This window comes from Chaetura pelagica, unplaced genomic scaffold, assembly GCF_000747805.2.
Source record: "Chaetura pelagica isolate M959 unplaced genomic scaffold, ChaPel_1.0 scaffold145, whole genome shotgun sequence".
Classification (NCBI taxonomy): domain Eukaryota; kingdom Metazoa; phylum Chordata; class Aves; order Apodiformes; family Apodidae; genus Chaetura; species Chaetura pelagica.
Window position 1 is genome coordinate 421,672 of NW_009953332.1, and position 19,377 is coordinate 441,048.

At 42.0% G+C, this 19,377-nt stretch overlaps 1 protein-coding gene across 1 annotated transcript in view; it reads right to left on the minus strand.

Annotated features, from left to right (window-relative positions):
* The window catches only part of SNX30 (sorting nexin family member 30), a 25,314-nt gene that overhangs the window by 1,784 nt on the left and 4,153 nt on the right, over positions 1-19,377 (minus strand). The window contains exons 3-8 of the mRNA XM_009998161.1: positions 15,709-15,819; positions 13,600-13,758; positions 11,114-11,309; positions 10,268-10,467; positions 5,056-5,142; positions 464-616 (exon numbers count right to left, since the gene is read on the minus strand). Coding sequence (XP_009996463.1) covers positions 464-616; positions 5,056-5,142; positions 10,268-10,467; positions 11,114-11,309; positions 13,600-13,758; positions 15,709-15,819 — 906 coding nt within the window. The remainder of the gene's footprint in view (positions 1-463; positions 617-5,055; positions 5,143-10,267; positions 10,468-11,113; positions 11,310-13,599; positions 13,759-15,708; positions 15,820-19,377) is intronic.

A 19,377-nucleotide genomic window follows, 5' to 3' on the forward strand; every position in this document is an offset into this window, starting at 1 on the left:
GAGTTTATAATAATTTATGCATATCAGGTGTAATATATATATGGATTAATGGATTTATACTAACCCATGTAGTTGCTTATTAAAAGGCAGAATCAAGAGATTTTCTAGCCTGGTAGTATTACAAGAACATGCAATTTTGTTTTTTTTTCATCACCACTACTGCTGCTCAGTAATTTGTTCAATTCAAGAATACAAGACAGACAAGCATCCAGGAAGAAATGCTATCGCAAGGCTGCCTTGCAAAATACTGCTGGTCTCCTGCAGATCACTTAAGCATGACCAGCAACTCAAAAGACTACACTAAGTCTGAAAAAGAGCAGCTTTCACAACATTAGAGAACTAACTTAGATGTCCAATACTCTTTTATTGCATGACAACTTGAATATTTCCTGAAGAATTATCACCACCTCAGAGGAAAATTAACTACTCTTATTCCTGCTTATTCTCCAGAAGTGCCACATACCTTCTCGTAGTACTGGATGTTTTTATCTGCCATCCCCATGAGTAGCTGCCTGAAGTCTTGTCTTTTGTTGTTCTGCCATCTCTCCATATCTGCTTTCAGGTCAGCATTGAAACACTCAACTCGGTCTTGACACTTCTCAACATCTGTGGGTACCTGCAGACAAAGAAATTAAGATGGAAGCTGTCATTGAAAGTACTTAACTGCTGCTTTATCTCACACCATACTGTGCAAACCTACAGAGGAAAGAGTAAGTTAGCAGGCCACTAGTTACCCTGAATAAACTCAGTCACAGGAGAAAAGCCCCAGTTCTGTATTAGTGAGGAGGCAGGATTGTTTCATTTGATGTCTGCTATATCAGGTGATGGGCAGCTGTGCTTGTCCATGACAATGCCTGATATGGAGGCAGACTGGACTATATGATCTTCAGAAGTCTCTTCCAACCCTGACCACTCTGTGACTCTAACATTTAGATTTGTCCAAAGACCTGGGTAACAGACCTCAGTGTATGTCTCTGCTGTAACAGCAGTGACCAGTTATGGCTGCAGAATAAAATTCCTAAGCATTTAGTTTCTAACTTCCACTTTTAACCTTACAGGCTGTAAGAACAAAACACAAGTGCAAAGCACCAATGATCATTCCTATGGATTGTCCCACTGGCCCTTGGGCTCAACAGTGGACATGTAATCACTGAAAAACAACAGGAGAAATCTTGAAGGACAGTCTATTGCAAATGTAGGTAGGCATTTAAATGGATCATGACATTAGTCACCAGCCCAAGGTAGATGCACTTTAGGTCAAGTAAGTTGCTGTTCTTTCCTTGTGTTTAAATTCATGCACAACTATAGGAAAAATTAACAAATATTTCTGCAAGCAGGAAAGCCATAAACACCTTTCTCTCCCTTCTCCTTGTGCTGCATGGTCAACTCAAACAGGAAGTCTGTAAGGACATGCAGACTAAGCCCATAACCTCAGCAGAGGAAAGCCCTGAGCTCTGGCACCAATGCAAGAAGTAAAACCTCTGCTCTGGAAGCTGTGAGTTGCACCAAGACAAAATGAAGAACATTTGCAGAAGTTTGTAGTGGCTTCTCTCATTCTTGATACTTTCAGGAAATTCCCTTTTTCTTTGAGGGGTGTGAAGGAAGGAAAAGGATAAGCAGACCGTGTAAGAAGCTTTTCATGGGTGACACTAAGGAAGTCTGAGGTGTGTTACTACAGTTTGGCAAGGCACATGACTTACACAGACACCTATCAACTCTGGTTCTTCTTCAGGATGTGGATTAGGGTTGATCACTGAAGCACTCCATTGACTAATACTCAAAGAAAGTCCCACATCTGTTCTCCAATAAAGCTGGAAGCACCTTCTTCATACTCAGGGGATTTGAGTACCCCTTTATTCACACAACTGGATTTACACTACAGGAGTGTGGGGGTTCAGTAGCCTCACACTTACCCCACCCCGTCAGAGCACTACACTTCTGGCCACAAAACCCACTCTGCCACAACTTCAGACATGAAGTTCTCTCCTAGGTTTCAGACAAGAACTATCATGCCAGTGGCTGGAAGGTTTAGAAGATGCAAGTATGGAAGGCAAGTATGTCTTGCATCCTATTTATAAACACTCTTGCTATCTTAACAGGAAAGACTAGGCTATCAAGACAGAGAGAGTCATGAAGTCTGGAAGCAAAACCACACAAGATTACCCAATCCAGTTAAGTTTGTTTCTAAGTATTCACCAGCTTCCTGCTTCTCCTGCTAAGATCTGAAACCACAATGAAGCTATGGAAAAAAGAAAAAAAAAAATAAATCTGTTATTTCTCACAGCTAGTTTTCCCGCATGTTAGGCTGAAAGGGCTGTGCAAGTTTTGACATACAAGGACAATCTGGTAGTCAGAAGATGGGTCATATATCCTCCAATTAAGAAACTGCAGCAATAATTCCAGCTAAGTCTCCACAGACATTATGAAAGCAGTGTCTGCACATGCATCGGTTCTCTTCAGGAGTATAAATAACCTTCCTTCCAAAACTGCAGCTTCCCAAAAGTTGCAGCTCAACTCAGTAGCTGAAACAAAATTTTATTCTAATTAACAGCCTTAAAGCACTTCATAACTAGTGCGAAGATAATTAAAAGAGAGGTTCTAACAAGAAATTTGGACATAGGTTGGAACACCAATTATTTAATAAGTCTATTTAAACTGAGAAGAGATGTACATGCAGGCAAGAACTGAGCATAAAATTGCATACTCAGCAGTCTGGTCACCTCATTGTAAAATATGAAGTTCTGCACCTACATCTATTCCTCTTCACATAGTTCTTGAAGAGACTAGATCCTAAGTATAACTCATATCTAGAACTTAACATGGTCAAGTGCAGATGGCATCACTGCATGTCCATTTTAGCATATCCACTCTCTTAAACCCTCTCTATGACATCATTACCAGGGAACAAATGGTCCTGAAGTACAATGAATCCAGCATTTATTAGGCAACTAATCTTTGTATATGGTATTTCTACCTTCCTAGTTCTCTGGAAACGTATAGTGTTACAAGCCTTTTTTTTTCTTCTTCTGTAAATACATATGGTCACCAACTACTTTACATTCTGCACCTTCATATTTACTGCTCCCACAGATCATCACACTGCAAAGCCTTCAGGCAGACAGAATAAATTAGGCCATCAAAAGTGGATTTAATCTCACCAAAAGGAAACAACGCCTGCATTTCACTATATTGGTTGCATTACTGCAAAACCAGCTCCAGCACAGGTCAGAAATGGGTAAGAAGTACTTCACCACTGTAGTTGTTAGAAACAAGAAGGCTGCAAACCCTGCACTGTTACGCTAGTGTTAAAACACACCACACACACTGCTCTTTTGATGTAAACTTCAGCATTCTGAGAAGTGTTTTCTGACAGACATTTGCAGTAGCCCTACAAGCCTCCTGCATTTACAGGCCACTGAGTTCTAAACCGATCCTCTCAATGTGAGAAGGATCTAATGTCACCAACAGAGCTTTGAGAAGCCAGTCTGATTATGTGAATGGCAAGTCCCAGAATGCCCTCCAGTGGCAGAGATCAGAAAGTAATGATAGGCCCTCATTTTGTGGTCCACAAGTAGGCCTTTCCCCCTTAATTCTTTTTTTAAACCTCGTTTCTTGTCAAATCAGTTAACATGCCAAAAGGAGCACAAATGCCTTTCACTGCATAATCCAGCTCATGATCCAGCTTGCTTTTAGTTTCCAGCAAGTCACAGCTGAGAGACCTTATGAGTCTAAGATGTGCTGGTAGTCACAGCTCTGAGCTACCAGCTCTCACAGACAGGGACATTCCTTCCCGGAGGAAAGGATCTGAAAAACACGAGCTAATATTTTACAAACATACAAGAAGCTCTATTAGTTTGTTCAACTTCATCTTGTAAAATAACACAAAGGACTTACATTAGAAAAAAGGTACAAGCAGTTGCCAAAAGATATGCTTATACTCTGAAGAGGAGATGTAAGTATTCAAAACATTCTTAGACAGCTATTTAAGTGCTGTGATTTACACAATCCCACTGAGTGGCAAAAGCCTTTTAGTAGGTGAGAGACTAGCAAAGTTCAGCAGTGCCACTGCATCAAGACCTTGATGGAGGTCAAACGTCTAAAAATTCAACTGGCTTGCTGAATATGCTATACATTGTTTCCTCTATCCTACATACACCTTGGTAGAATACCCGCTTATATAAAGCTACACTGAGGAATTAAGAGCTCATACTACACATCAGCCAGCAGTAGGGAGGCAACAGACAAAAATACAAGAGCACCACAAAATACCTAAAGACAGCACTAGTTGTAGAGTCTGTGACAGAAACAACACTGGAAAAATACCAGTTTCTATTTCTATTCCTATTTTCCAACCTTCTTCAGCTTCTTAGATTAAAAACATGTGAACCTCCTGTAAGATTATTGTACAGTAGTCCTAGTACTGCAAAGTCATCCATTAGTTATTAACACAAAGATGAAGGGGATCCAAAACACTGCAAGCATAGGAAGAGAACAAAGCCTGTTGTCGCTGCTGGTTGAAGTTGCCGAGAAGGTGCACTTTACTCCATGCAGAAAGCATGTGGCAGCACACGCAGCCAGTAGCAGCTTTGTTCTGCATGAAGCTCAGCCAAGACCTGCCACTCGGTGACACCTGTTGTGTCAGACGGGGCAAAACGCGGGACTCTTCTACAGTCAAAACACATGTCCTACAACACAGTTCAGCAGTGCCAGGGATAGGACCTTAACTCAGCTAGCTGATGTACTACCAAATCACCAGGGACCTATTTCCACTACTCCAGTCCCTATCACCGACCACTGGCTGTTGTTACACAAGGTTACACACGTCAGTCATCCTGCATTGAATGGTGGGAGGTCACTACAAGAGTTGCTACACATACTATGTCCACACCTAGGTCTTTATTTCATGCAAACTTGCCAACAACAAACTTCTGCCAGAAATTGCTTATACTGCAAAGAAACCATGAGACCCAGTCTAAGCAAGTTCTGTTTCTCCATTCTTCTCAGGAAGTAACACTAAGTGCAAGCTGGTTTTCTAGAGCAGGTTGAAGCTCTCACCTTTGGACGGTCTTCTTTTTTCAAGGCTACTGCTTCCAGTTTTGCTTCATACTCTGCTTGAACTTGGTCTCGCTTCTTCAACACATTCTATGGGCAAGAGAAAAGAGAGCTGTCAGCAGGACCCTCTTGTTGCTCCCCTCTCCAGACTGCAAGAAACTGCAAAGTGATACAGCTTAAGTGCTAATTCAGTCTGAAATCACACTTTCAGACTCACTTTGTGCTATTTTACAGTATTTTGGGAGTAACTTTGAAATACAAAAATCACTTGCTCTCCAGCACCTGGCAGGGTCAGACAAAATTCAGTGTCTGGGTATGTGCAAGATAGAAGCTGACAGGGAACCATGAATGTACCCTAAGTAAATTTGATTCATCAATCAACCTATTATTGATACTACAAGCATACTGTTAGCATAAACTAAAGCATCAAAGCTGTCAAGCATAAGTGCAAATCTTCTGGTGTCCTCAAGCCACCACCAAGACAACAGTATGGGCTAAGACACAAAGAAGGCCACTACAAAAGGTATTAGATCTCCCTTTTCATTTGCAAAGACTCCTCAAAGTCCTTCACAGCAAGCATTTACGTTATTGTGTTAAAAGAACAGTAAACTTTGCTTTTAGATCAGTTTGGGGGGTTTGGTTGACGGTTTAATTAAAAAAATAAAATTATGAAAGCACAACTTACATGAAAAGCCTTGAGCTTTTTTCACAAGCACTAAACATTTTATTGAATATTCTAGGAACAGAGAACAGAAGATGCTACCCTAATATTATACTATATCTGCAAGACAAGATCTCCACTAAGGTTATACTGCATCCTTGCAATTTATATGCAACCACATAAATTAATCTTTTTAAGAAAGATTAAAGTTAAAGAACAAGCAGTTCTGTGTCTGCAAAAATGGGCAACTTACTTCTTCAGTCTTCACAAGGAAACAACTAATATTTTTTTTTATAACTGCAAAGTTATAATTAAAAAAGCTGAGAGAGAAGTCACCAAAACTCACTGCTCAGGCACCTCAGCAGTGTAATCTTAACTTCTCCTGCAGCCAACTTGGCCAGTTCATGCTTCAAATCTTCCCTTCTGTCACCAAGAAGGAGTAACCCCATTAGGGCAAAAGGAGGTAAACTGGTCATTTTAACAGTTTTAGTCAAGGCTAATGAAGCACAATTAGTCATGTGCACTGCTGCCTAAAAACAAAGAGTAGTTCTCACAGCCCTGAGAGCCAGCCTAGCCAAAATCTGTTTCCTAATACAGATGGACAAACTCTGTATCTACTTATCACCTCCCTCCTAAACCAAGGGAAGATCACCAGTGCAGTTGCTCTAGACACAGGAGATGTTACAATCTATATTCTTACAAACCTCAGTCCATTATAAATGGGAATGGCACCCCATTCACAAAGTTGCTATTGCTTTTGGGGGAAAAGAGAGCAAATCTGAAAAATTCACCTCAACAGCTTAACTCCCCCTTCTGTCCCCAGTAGGAGGAAAGCAACCGCGTTCTATCATTTGTGTTTGCTTGAAAAACCTCAATATTCCCATTCGTTCTGGAATCTAAGCAACTATGTGGAATAGCCCTTAAGTGACTGAGGTTACCAACACAACAAAAGTCTGAGAAATATAACAGGTATTTCTACTTTGTATTGCCTCTTGAACCTAAGTCAACTGGAATTTCTTCTCAGAAAAAAAACCTGTCTCCAGCAATTGCACTCAGCCTTTAGGAGCCTGGAGTAAGCTAGATTTGTATCAGGAGTGATTAACAAGTATCAGCTGAGAAAGAACGGGGATCTTATTTCCTCTTAAGTGCTCAAGTCCACCCTCCGTGGACCATTACTGAATACAGCTTCAAGTATCCATTAATGGCTGACCTGTAAGTGATGAGAAAAATATTGCCTCCCCTACACCTTTGGGACAAGTGAAAGGGAAGTGTTTCCTTTGGTAGTTCCAAAGTCTCCTCTCAACATTAATGCTTCAGCAGCTTCTCCAAAAAGCTCTGCACCAAGTATTCCCAGACTTACCATAGACCATGCACTGGTTGGGTCTCAGAGAAAAAATAAAATATTTTTTAAAAATATTAAATATTGGAAGAAACCTACACCAGACCAAACTCACACACCACATTTTGGTTACCTGGGGACAGAACTAAACCACTGGTCCCTGTACAAGCAAGACACATCCTTCTCCATTTTGTATTTAATTGAAATATTTAACCTTGGTTTGTATCTCTGAAGGGGAATCAGAAGCTGCCACCAGCCTCCTTTCTCAAATTACAGTCTTTTGCCATTAGTACACCATGTGGCTTCTGACTACAACTAGAGCTCACAGAAGGACCCTAATTTACTGCACACCTTTAAAGAGACAGTTAGATATTTATGTGGTGCTTGCCCTAAACACACATGAAAAGTAATGTCCAAGCCCACAACTGGTGGTCATATCATCTGACAAGCCTTCTGACAGTGTGAAGCATACAGACTTAACATTTTAATACCACCACTGAATTATGTAAAGTGAAGTCCATCCTCTGCATTTGCCTCCCTGGGGAACATCTATGTTCCACAAAAAAAGCAGCACCACATGTTTGTGGACATGGGCCTCACTGCACCAGGGACATCATCTAGCCATCTTGTACATGGTGTGTGTTTTAGAAAAGGTCTCTCTTAGACATTCCCAGCACTCATTTTAACTCCAGCCCATAATGGCAGCCTCTCCCCACTTGGGCAAATGTTTCACACCAGCCCAGAAACAGGGCTTCCCTGTAGTCAGACTATTTGTGGCACTCAGAACTACTGGGCTTTGCCTCCGTACGTGCAGTTCCCTCAGGTACTGCAGTGCTCCTGCTGACACTATGGTGACCATTCATCTCTAAAACAGTGAAGATAACCTGGCAGTTCTTACTCCAAGAGACAGACACGCAGCTAGAGATTGCTCTAAAAATCCAGTTCCCATACCTACACCTGGGGTACAGTGTGCAACAGAGACAACTATAGAGGCTGCACTGAACTCCTAGTTCCTAAAGACTTACCTTCCATCAAGCACCCTGTCCAAAAGCTGTGCTCTGAAAGACCAAAACAGACTTTAATTTCACAAGTAGACCTCGCAGCAGCTGATGAATAGGACTGCACTGCTACTGAAGAGGACAGCCTTTTCAGCAAAAAGCTGCCTGCATGCCAAGAGCAGCATCCTTTACAGTTACTTGGTATTAAGGAGTCTAGGAAAACAGTTCTGCAGCTGCTTACTGCACAAACAGCAATAGACTGTTTTTTTCTAGTGTAAGAAAAGTGCACTTGGTTTGACCTGAGAGGTTTCAGCTTTAGTATTTGTGAGGAAAGAAGAATAGTAACAGTCTGCAATAGCTTTGCTAGTTAATAGTTTTTATTCTTAATTTTCAAAGCAGAATAATCTTTATTTGCTATTAACTGCTATTTTGCAAGTGTGGTTTCTAGATCCAACCAGTTCCGAAGCACCAAGACAATGAGTATGGTAGGGCCATTACCAGAGAATAACTGACAGGGAAAGTGAATCCTTCAGGGCACTATAAAGTCAAACCAATCATCTAAAAACTAAGCTAAAAAGCAAGGATTTCTTCAGCTGAAGAGGTTCTTCAGGCACTTAAACACCATTTACCACAGGGAGAGCAGCATTAAACACATGCAGCTAGACTACCTGCTGGCTGGGAGACTGCGCTTGGTGTGTTTGACATCACCTGAAAGAGATGTTTTAGAATGGGGCTCTCTCCACGCCAATAGGTTCTCTAGCTGCAAGCCTTTAATGTCACTCTCCCTGGGGTAAGTGGTGTTTAGTTGCCTGAAGTACCTCTTCAATTGAAGAAACCCTTATTTTTTTAGCTTAAAAAAACCCTTTCCTCTGCTACATTTGTGAAAAGCACCTCTTCACAACTCAGCTTGCCACCTCAGTTGCCATTTCCAGCAGGCTGTGGCATTTGTAGCAGTGAAAGCCAGAAGTTCTGGGCTAAAAGCTTTAACCACAAGCCTCATGCTCTATTTGTAAGCAGACACACATAGCCATTCCTACAGAATAAGGGTAGGTCTGAACATCCTGGGTCAAGACTTCCACCAGCTCAGGGTGCTGCACCAATACTTTGGTGCAAATAGTCCTGTAAAGAAAAGACACCTGGTTTATACTGGCGTCAGTATCATGACTACAAAAGCTAAGACAACACTCAGGGAATTACTGCAAAGCCTGCTGCAATGCCTCGGCCAGGCAAGACAGGAGCCATAAAATTCTCCATTTGAAGCTGGGAAAAGAAACCTGCAAAGTGTTCAGTTCTCAGTTTGAGAAATATAGAATGGTTAAGACAGGGATTAACTACCACATTCAGACTGCAGGTTTACAACAGGCTACTAGCTCTCTAAAGGAGTAAATACCTATAGCCTTGTAATGGCAGTTCCAAGCGGAAAGCCCTCAGGATGAGTTTGCCTGGTTACACCCTGTAGAGGGACTGCTAATACATACTGTAGCATGGGCATGTGGTCAAAAGCTCTAACAGCCCAAACTGGAGTCCTTGGTTTTCAGTGCAGTTAACCCAGTAACTGTTTCTGCCATGCAATGGGATTGACTACCAGTGCTCCTTAACTTCAAGGGAATAAGAACTGCATTGAAGTAGTTTTAATGACTTCTGCATAAGCATAAAATATCAAGGTCTTACAGAGATTAAGAGTCACAGAACAGTTACTTCATGTGCAGAACTTCACAACAGACACATCCTGGCTAGGGCATAAGGATGAGAAAGGGAGCAGTCTCTACCATTTGGACACACTGCTACAGACAAGTGACAGAAGCTGTTAATGATACATTTTCTCCAGGGCAAGACACTGACCCAGTAGTGAATTGCTGAGCCACAACCGACCTTCTAACAATTCAAAGAGAAGTTTCCAGGCAGTCACAGGATGTCTCCTATTGAGTTATAACCTTCCACCTGAATGAAGGAGCCACTCCTGGAGTTTCTCTGCACCCCAACAACTACCAGCCTCAGCTTAACCAAATAGCAGAGAGAGATAATGCTACCTATGCAGTACGCTGCTGCTAAAGGTGACTAGTTTTGTTTTGTTTGTGAAAACAATCCTCCTACTTAACGCATTTACTTGCCCACTTTTCCTACCACCAACCTCTCTCACTGTTAGAAAGAATCAACTCACTGATACACCATTCCATGCAACCATGACAGTGTCTTCTGCCACAAGGCTCTCTTTACCTTCATTGACTCCGAGTACAGTATATACTCCCTAAGCACAGGCAGGAAGTCTTCTGTCATGTCTTCACTGAGTTCTTCAAGAGCTGTGCAGCAGTTTCCAATACACGCAGACACACCTTCCAGTGGCTCTGACAGCTCAACCTCCAGGCCTCCCCAGGTTGAATAAACAGGTCCATATTCTCGTAGTTCCACCAAGTATTCTGCAAAAGGCAGACAGAAAAGTAGGTTAACAGAGTAACAGCAAGGCACAAGGTTTTCTCCACACTCACACCAAACAGGACAAACTATGCACCAAGGATAGCATACATTAACTCCTCCAGGAGTCAAGTCTTGTGCTGCATCAGCATCTTAATAGACAGAGCTCTATGGCTGCACAGGTGACAGGCTCAAGTTGCCTCCCACGACCATTCCTACAACCTTTTAAATATAAAAAACCCCTGCATCTATGCAGTAGTCAAAGCATTTTTTTTAAAGATGGGTAAAACTTGGCTCCACTAAGACAGGTCTGTAAAGGCTATCTTTGTTTAGGGATTCCATCTGTACTCCTCCAGATCTAAAGGTTTTTCCTCCTTCCAAAAGGCTTTCCAAAAATAACTGTAATAAGAAAGAAGGCTGGTATAACAAACACCAGGAGCAACATTAAAAAACATGTGGAGCATTAAGCTAAAATACTGTGTCAAGCTTTGGGCTTGTTTTAAATCTGCAAGAGTTACTGGATTTTCTTCTGTGTGTGGCACATTACAGGCCAGAATAATTGACCTAAGTGATCTTCGTCATACTACCAGCCAGAACAAGGAACAGAGCACTCAAGATGAGGTATTATGATAGAGCACCCGGTATCCTTACCCAACTGTTCCTTGATAATCCGTTGTGCTATTCTGTCAATAGTACCAAGCTTCAGAGAGAATGTGTCTAGATACTCCCCAATGGCTGCAAACTCCAGTGGCCGACTTCTTAATTTGTAGCCTCCTGTGACATATTTCACAGACTCCCCCATCTTTGACAGCAGTGCCATTCCTTGTTTTTTGTAGGCATTAAGATCCTACAAAGTTAAAAAAAAACAACAACAAGAGTTTAGAAATATTCCACTTAACTTGTTGAAAGATTAATACAGTGAAGGATACCTTCCAGTCAAGATAAAATCTTGTAAAGACGAGAGATCACACGTGAGATGTAGGCTTGGAGAAATCCTCACTTTGCACAAGTTCCACAGCTGAGCACAGTTGCAAGACTGCCTCTCAATGGAGATAAGCTATCCAGGAGAATGGTGTATGACTTACACTGTACATGAGTAGTCCACCTTTGTACATGGCCAGACTTGCCCCTGTCCCTGTGCTGTCACCAGGGAGGCAGTGATATTAACAGCTCTGTTTCAACCCATACTGGTCATGCCATTCATCCATCCATACTTTTAAGTCATAACCCACAATACCAGTATTAGGCAAGTACACCAGCTGGCTCTGATAACCTAGTGCAGAGCTACATACTGCACGCCTGTTTGGTCAGCAGCCTCCTCACACCACTGTGTGACCAGGTAGGAAGCAGGGAAAGACTGCACACACAAGCAGCACAGCATGGGGAGGCTCACACAGCATCTCTGCACAACAGACTGCAGCTCAGGCAGGGTCACGTGCAGTTGTGTTGCCTGCACAGAAAACTGAAACTGCCTTGCCAAAGCTTTACAGACTTGCATAAATCAACATGCAACCTATGCCAACAAGGTTGTTCACCTACAATCTTTGGGGGATTTCACCTTGACAGCACACCAGAAAAAAATGGTTTTAGTAGGCAAAAACTCCATTTTTCATTTAACTCCTTCCAGCAGAGGTCACTACTTAACACCTGATAACAGGCTTAAGAGCTATACATATGTCTTCACATGCGACCTGAGAAGAGATGCTGTCAAACCAGGCAGACCTGCAGAGGTCAAGAATCAAGACATGGTATTGCAGACTAGACCAAAATCTTAAGTGTTCTTTAAAAAAATACATTAGCCATCTTCAAAACTTGTGCTATGGCATTATTTTCAGATACTTAGACATAAGTCAAACTGATTAAGAGAACCTGATATCTTAGCAGCTATTATAATTTTAAATTATGTTTGCATTTAAATGCAGTAGCTCCTTGTATCTTGGTTTCTGTCCTAAGCACTACCTGCAACCAGGCATCAGAAAAAAAAAAAAGTCCTTTAAATCAAAATCAGTCACTCACTCTCTCAAGAATTCTGGTGCACTACTAGACCAAACAGGGACTTGCAGAAAGGTTTGTTTCTCCTTCAAACAGGAAGTGGTCACATGACTTTCTGCAGTAACTAAATTCTGAAGTCCTAGTATACTGAATTGACAATGCTCACTGCCCCATACACCAAGTTTCAACACCAGAGACAGCCAGAAAACTCACGTCCTTTTCCCTTAGCTTCCCAGGATCCTCTGTATTCTCAGGGCAAGCCCTTCTCTGGGCTGAGGATAAAGCCCTTACCATTCATTTTACAGGGGTGAGAGAAGACTAAGCTACTAGAAATTTGCACCATATTTTCACAGCTGAATAGAAGGAAAAAAGAAATCTGACGTTTAACTGACAAGGTGCTAAACAAATTTCTGGCTTTTCTTTCTGCATTTCTGGCTCATTTCACCAGCTAAGCTCACCATAGAGGGGAAATAAACGGGATCTGGAGATTGAGTCTCACATTACCAGAAAGCAGAGCATGAGTCTGAAGTGACCTCAAATTAAATGTCACATTTGAGTGAGCTAGCGTAACGTGACATCGGAAAGATGTGCTTTTACAGCTCTCCTCACTTATCAGGTCAAACCCAAGCATGACTGTAGGCCCTCCTAGTCTTATTTACACAGTAGTTCAAAAGACAGCCAAAGAAAATTGCACCTTTGCTGGATAAGTCACGCAGAAAATGAGCATGAAGTTGTTAAATGAGAACAAACATGAATGAGGTCTTCAAGCTTAGTACTGAGGGCAACAAGTGCAAGCAGTATGGAAGGCATAGACAAGAAAAAAGACAAGAAATCTGCAAGCTTTTGTGCAATAGAGATCTCTCCTCCCTCACCTCCCTCCTCCCCAAAAGAGGATTTCACAAAGTCTACAATATTTCTAAATTCTGAACGTCTCTTGCAGCAGAGGATTTTGTAAATCTGCAAACCACCACTCCCCTTCAAGCAAAAGGAACCCCTAAGGTGGCCACACATAGGGATCTGTCACACACAACAATTAGGGTCCCCAACAACACTCTGGAATTTTAGGGCACATCTGCTATTATTAATGCCTTTTACCTTCATTTAAAAGGAGACTGCAAAGGTCTGTTTGAAAGTTACTGGCTTACCTTGGCTGTGAGAAACATGTTGAAGTGCTCATTAAAAGAAAGCACTGGGTGATCAGTTATTCTCTTCAAGAATTTGTCTAATGCTTTCCTCCTTGTCTCCACAAACTCTTCAGAAAAGCGATCGACAACACCCTTCACCACAAATTTCTCAGGAAGAGGCTGTCAGAAACAAGCAAAATCCACAAAGATTCAAAAGACCAAAGACTTACTTCTGCTATTTGCAAACATAAAAAGCAATCAAACTCTTCTGTGAGGGCAGACAGTCTTAGTGACAGCACCATACTGAGCAAAGACCAACAAGAAGGCTTGATACAACAAATGGTCAAACAGTCCTGGCTATTTGACCTGGCTGGTCAAACAGGAAGGCTGGAGCCTTTCTGAAGCACTTGCACACTCAGTGATCTGTCATAGCTGACACTCCTGAGCATGTCTGTGTAAGTGACAAAGGTCTTCCACATATCTACTATTTCATCTTACTCCTCTTTTCACTCCACCAGGTCATCTCTGCAGTTCAGCTTAACATGTAAGCCCAAGTCTGCCTCCAGACTTGCTCATTCTGCCATCCCTCCTGCTACAGTGCACCTGAAACTGCGTTTAGTTTCCATTTCCCAGCCACTTCTAGGCAAGAAATACATAATGTATTCAGCAAATACATAATGCATTCAGCAATCTCCCTGCCATACCACTGCATAGAGGAGATGAATAGGAAGTTCCATAACCACTAAATTTGTGCATAGCCAGATAAGAGGGAAGTGCATCCAGATTTTCTGGAAGAGAGGCACTCAAGAGATTGCTTTGCTCTGCAGCTGGTTTCACGTCCAGCATTAAAGCCACTTTTGCCAAAATTGCCATTCTGTGTGCAACAAATTCCAGGTCACAGCAAAGCAGCTTGATTCCTTGGCTGTGACTCACCACCTGCTACTAGACTTATTTACTGCCTTGCAGCCTTCAGGCAGGACTAGCAGTCTGTTACTACACACAAAAATCACTAAAAGCTTAACCTCAATAGTTCCAGCTGTTCAGAGAACAGGGAGGAAGAAAAGAGAGTCTGAGCAGCAAACACATGAGCCTCATGTCTCCATCTTGCCTCAGCAAGATTACTCTTTCTTCTGTTCTCTCTACCCCTCAGTAAACACACTTGCTGCCAGTTTGCGGTGTCACATGATTTTGTGAAGTATTTATCTTTGAGAGACTGAGCTATTATTTCACTTAGAGGCAAGTTCCATAGAAATTAAGGATTTAAATAGCTCTCTACCTTGGAACAGCCTAACTGAATACTTCTCATATAGCTCGGTCCTTGCTGAGGGAAGAAGAGCAGAGAAACTTCCCCCATGCCAGATGGGCAAGCTAAGGTATTCCTGCAGCATTGCTGTTTCCCAACAATTCACCTCCTACAGGCCTTTTTCCATGTCTGTGTTCAAAAGAGCCGATTGCGGTGATCTCACAGGCTTCTCACATTTTTGCTTCTCCTGCAGCACGACAAACACACTGCTGAAGCTCAGTATCAACCTCTTCATATCCTATAAAGTGGTTAGACACCCAGCTTCAGTGACATGAAGGGGTGCAGCAGTTTCACTAATCTCATTAGCTGAACTTCTGCCTATTGAAGGCATGAAGGCTACGAAGCCAGAGGCTAAGATTTGTAAACTTGTGCTATTAAATGCTAGGACAAATAGTTTTAAAATACTCTCTCTAAAATAAGCTCAAAAGGCCATCTTGAAAACTGAGACTAAAACTTCAAGTACCTGTGAGGCTTTTTGTAAGCCTCAGATTCTTGGAAATCTAGATGTAATAATTGATCAAAGAGACTAAGTATTCCATTCATGCCATGACTAATGCAGTCACCATGCATACTGCCCTACATGAGGCTGCCAAAGCTCACCTCTCAGGCGTGTCACCCTAGAAACATCTAAGCTTCATCATCAGTCAAGAATGGGAAGTTCTTTCCCATTCCTCTAGAAGACAATGAAGTACAGCATATTTAAATGTAAATACTAGAAGAGAATGAAGTGCCATATTTAAATTTAAATAGACACATGACCAAAGTGGCACTTCTGGAAGATAGATTACAAAATAATCTTTAATAGCAGCTTCTTGCTTACTACCTACGGGAATGAGATGTGTTGGCTGAGACTCTTCCAGCTTGTTTCTCAACCAGTCAAAGTCTTGGTACCGCCGGCGGACAGAATACTCTGGCAAGTCAAATTCTGCTCTCGTGGTCTGAAAAAGAAGAACAAGATAAGCTTAACACGCACCAAAACCCCTCCCTTCAGAGCTTGGCAGCAAATGTAGCACAAGCCATCACTGTCACAGATGAGGCCAGACAAGCCTTGCACAGGGACTCCGACCCCCAAATTGTGTTTGCAGCCAGCACAAGGGAAAGATCCTCTGACCTTCAGAGCAGCTGGAAAAGCCAACAATAAGTCAAATTATTACTTGGAGCTGATGTGTTCTTCAGAGCTACTCATACTTCATAATATGTTCTGGTCAGATAAAACTTTTTGGGAGGAATCTGGGGAAAGGACTGTGCACCATGTTAACCTCTTGGCAGTTAGAAGTTTGCAGGGAAGATTGTATGAAATCTTCATTCCAAGGACAAGATTATTTTAGCCATCAAGACTTAAAATCAAAGATATTTAATTACTTGTTTATTCTATGAGGTGCATTAACCGTGGGTGAAGAAATGTTTCACCACTGTCCCATATTCCAGCAGGGACAGGCTTTTTACACTCCTTCAAGGCTAAAAGATTAGAACAGAAGCCATTGCTAGGTTTGCCAAGGGACTTTTTAGTTGATTTCTGAGAGGAAGAAATGACTTTGTTTACATTAAGTTCATGTACACCCTATTAGCAGTATCAGTACGTTTAAGTTAAAATCTCCAAAGTTTTCATTCCTCAGGGCAAGGACTTAAACTTGCCATTAAAACTCCAGACTGAAGCTAAATGCAGAGAAACTGCTGGTAAATGTTTTGTCCAGTCCTCAACTAGTCCATTGCCTGGAAAGCTGACTGCATGGGCTGTCTGAACAGCACATATTGCAACTGCCTAAAAACCCTAATGAAAGTGTGCACCAACCAGGACCTTCTGCTAAAGAGCCTGGTGTTGCCACAGCCCTTACTGGAAGGTAGATGGCCCTTATCATGATGTCCCACTGAGAAGCACAGCTCATGGAAAAGCCCAGTGAGCTTTTAGTACCTGCAGCATCAAGACATCCTGCAATGAAAGTGCCAGCACACTGCATGTCCCCAGCTAGACAACAAAGCCACTGCATCCTGGGGAACAAACCAGCTCTTCTGGCTTTGAGCTGGCACTGTGTCCAGCACTAGGCTGCTTTGCTACTCCCAGCCACTAAAACTCTCAGCCTGCTAGAGTCGAGCAGAGATTCTTTATTTACCTCCAGACTGAGAGCAACTGCCACATATTCGGAGAGAGTCAAGCAGCAGCCTTTAAACACAACCCACCTCTTTGCTTGCTCTCTGGATGGCTCTAACTCTTCAGTTACTGCACATTAGTCCCACCAATCCCCACTAGGGATCCTATACAAGATCTATGCCAGAAATCTCTTTCTAGGGGGGAAGCCAGCAGCCTGAACATCTTAAGAGCTTACCTCCTTCCTCCTTTGACCTGTTAGCTATGGTAAAATATACACGTTAGTCCAATGCTCATCAATGGAGAAGCTGTGTTTGTAGATGGGGGACTACCCAGACCTAGACATCTACTGCAGATTTATGCTTCACGCAGCTACACCTCAGAGTAATATCACATTACTTAACATGTTAGAGTGCCACAGTATAAATGAAACTTCTGAGACTCCATATGAACTATTTTCATCTGTTCTGAGTAAGAGACTGAATGGTATTATTCTAGAACAGGGTAATTCACACACATGCAGACAGTCCTCATCAGTCATTGGTGCTGACTACTTTGTTCTTTTAATAGGGCAGCAACACCTCAGCCTTGCAAAAGACAACCTGAAATTTCAAACATGGAAAGAAAAAGAAAAATAAAAGTAATTATTTAGAATTAAAGAGAGTTTTCATGAACTGGCTGTCTTTAGGTAAAGGCCTCTTAAGAGAGATCAGACAGTAAGTGAAAGAGAGTAATTAGGATGTGTAGACACTACATAGTCTTATGCTCTAGAATGAAGAGGAAAGGGAAGTCTCCCATCTCTCAGCACCAACAACCTACCTAACCAACAGTCTGCTAACAGTAAAGCGAAGCTATATAGGTACTATTTAGTCTAGAAGTAGAAAAGCAGGGTAAGTCCTAGTGCACAAACTTTACATTAGTTATCATTCCTTTCTAGCAAACTGTTCCTGCTGCCTTAACACAGATTTGCAAAACTTTATACACATCAAGTTTAGTTCCACAGAGGCAGGCAGGTGTAAATATGCAACAGTCGCCAGCATTCCAGTGCTTGCTGTATGGGATGTCACATCTAGACTGCAAATCAGCTCTCCAGAGACTAACTGGACAGAACATAAGGGCCCTTCAAGGTTTTAATGACATCTCACTAACACTGGAAGAATTTGTATCTCCAATCAAACTATTCATTCACAACGTGTTTTTTTCCAGACAGCACACGAAAAGTAAGAGGGTCTTGCCACAGTCCTGAGACAGCAAGTGAAAAGTCTGTGATTTTGATACTGTTGAATTCCTTCTACTTTCTCAGCAGGATCCATAAATTTCACCTTTCAAGGACATGTCTCTCTCCCAAAGGAAGCTAAGAAACTTATGTGGCAGATCTCCACATTTCAAAAACAGTAAACAAGACATTTCCAGGGAATTAACTGAAGACTCCAGCACAGTTCCATAAGTCTGCAGTATTCTGGGCTCAGTTTCACTTGCTGGAAATCAGGCAGACTTACAGACACCTTTACCTCTGTTTTTGGAATAGCTTTGTCTTGAGGCAATATTAAAGCAATCATCAAGTCTTGCTCTTGCATAAGATTCTTGTCTTTCTTTAAAGGAATTAGCAGACAAACCTAAAGTTAGCCTGTGATGACTATGTGAAAGGATTTTTGTACCCTAATTCCAATCTCTACTCCTGATTGCAGATTCCCCTCCATGTTACAATTTAAGTTTGGGGCAAAATCTTCAACTACAAAAAGAGAAGAATGGCAGAGGGGAACAGCACAAGGCTCGTGTTCTTAGCAGTTCATAGAAGCACATCTACTTACGTTTCCCTTGGGAGAGACGACTACATAATAGTAAGCTTTATTTTTCCCCACCCTCAGAAAGATCTGGTTGTTAAAGTCCCTCTCAAGTGCACATCAGTCTCTTTCAAGAGCACAAAGGTCCATCATCAAGAACATCCAAGACACTTCAATAATCACAGTCAAGAACAATTTTATTCCAGGACAAGTTTCACCCACCTTTTTGATCTCACTAGCCTCCACATATGAGAAAACTGCAGTTAGCAGGAAAAAAACAGGGTATGAAAGAGTGAAGAGAGACAGGTCTGAAACACCATCCTCATAATTTCAGGGATTCCCACTGCATTCTCTAAAACTTCAGACAAGCTGGGAAGTGCTACCTGGCTCTTACTAGGAACCTGTGAAAGAAGGGGCACAAGCAGAACTAAGCAAGCTCTGGTCTTCTCAGCTTCCCTGCAAGCCATTGTTTTGGACCAGATGTTTTGGACCCTTCCTCAGCCACTAACACCTAACAAAGGTATCAACAGATGAGAGGTCTGGAACATATGGCAAAAAGGACCTTTCTAAAGAAAGAAAACCACAAAACATGAAAACCAGACTGTGGTCAGGTCACGCTTTTCCCT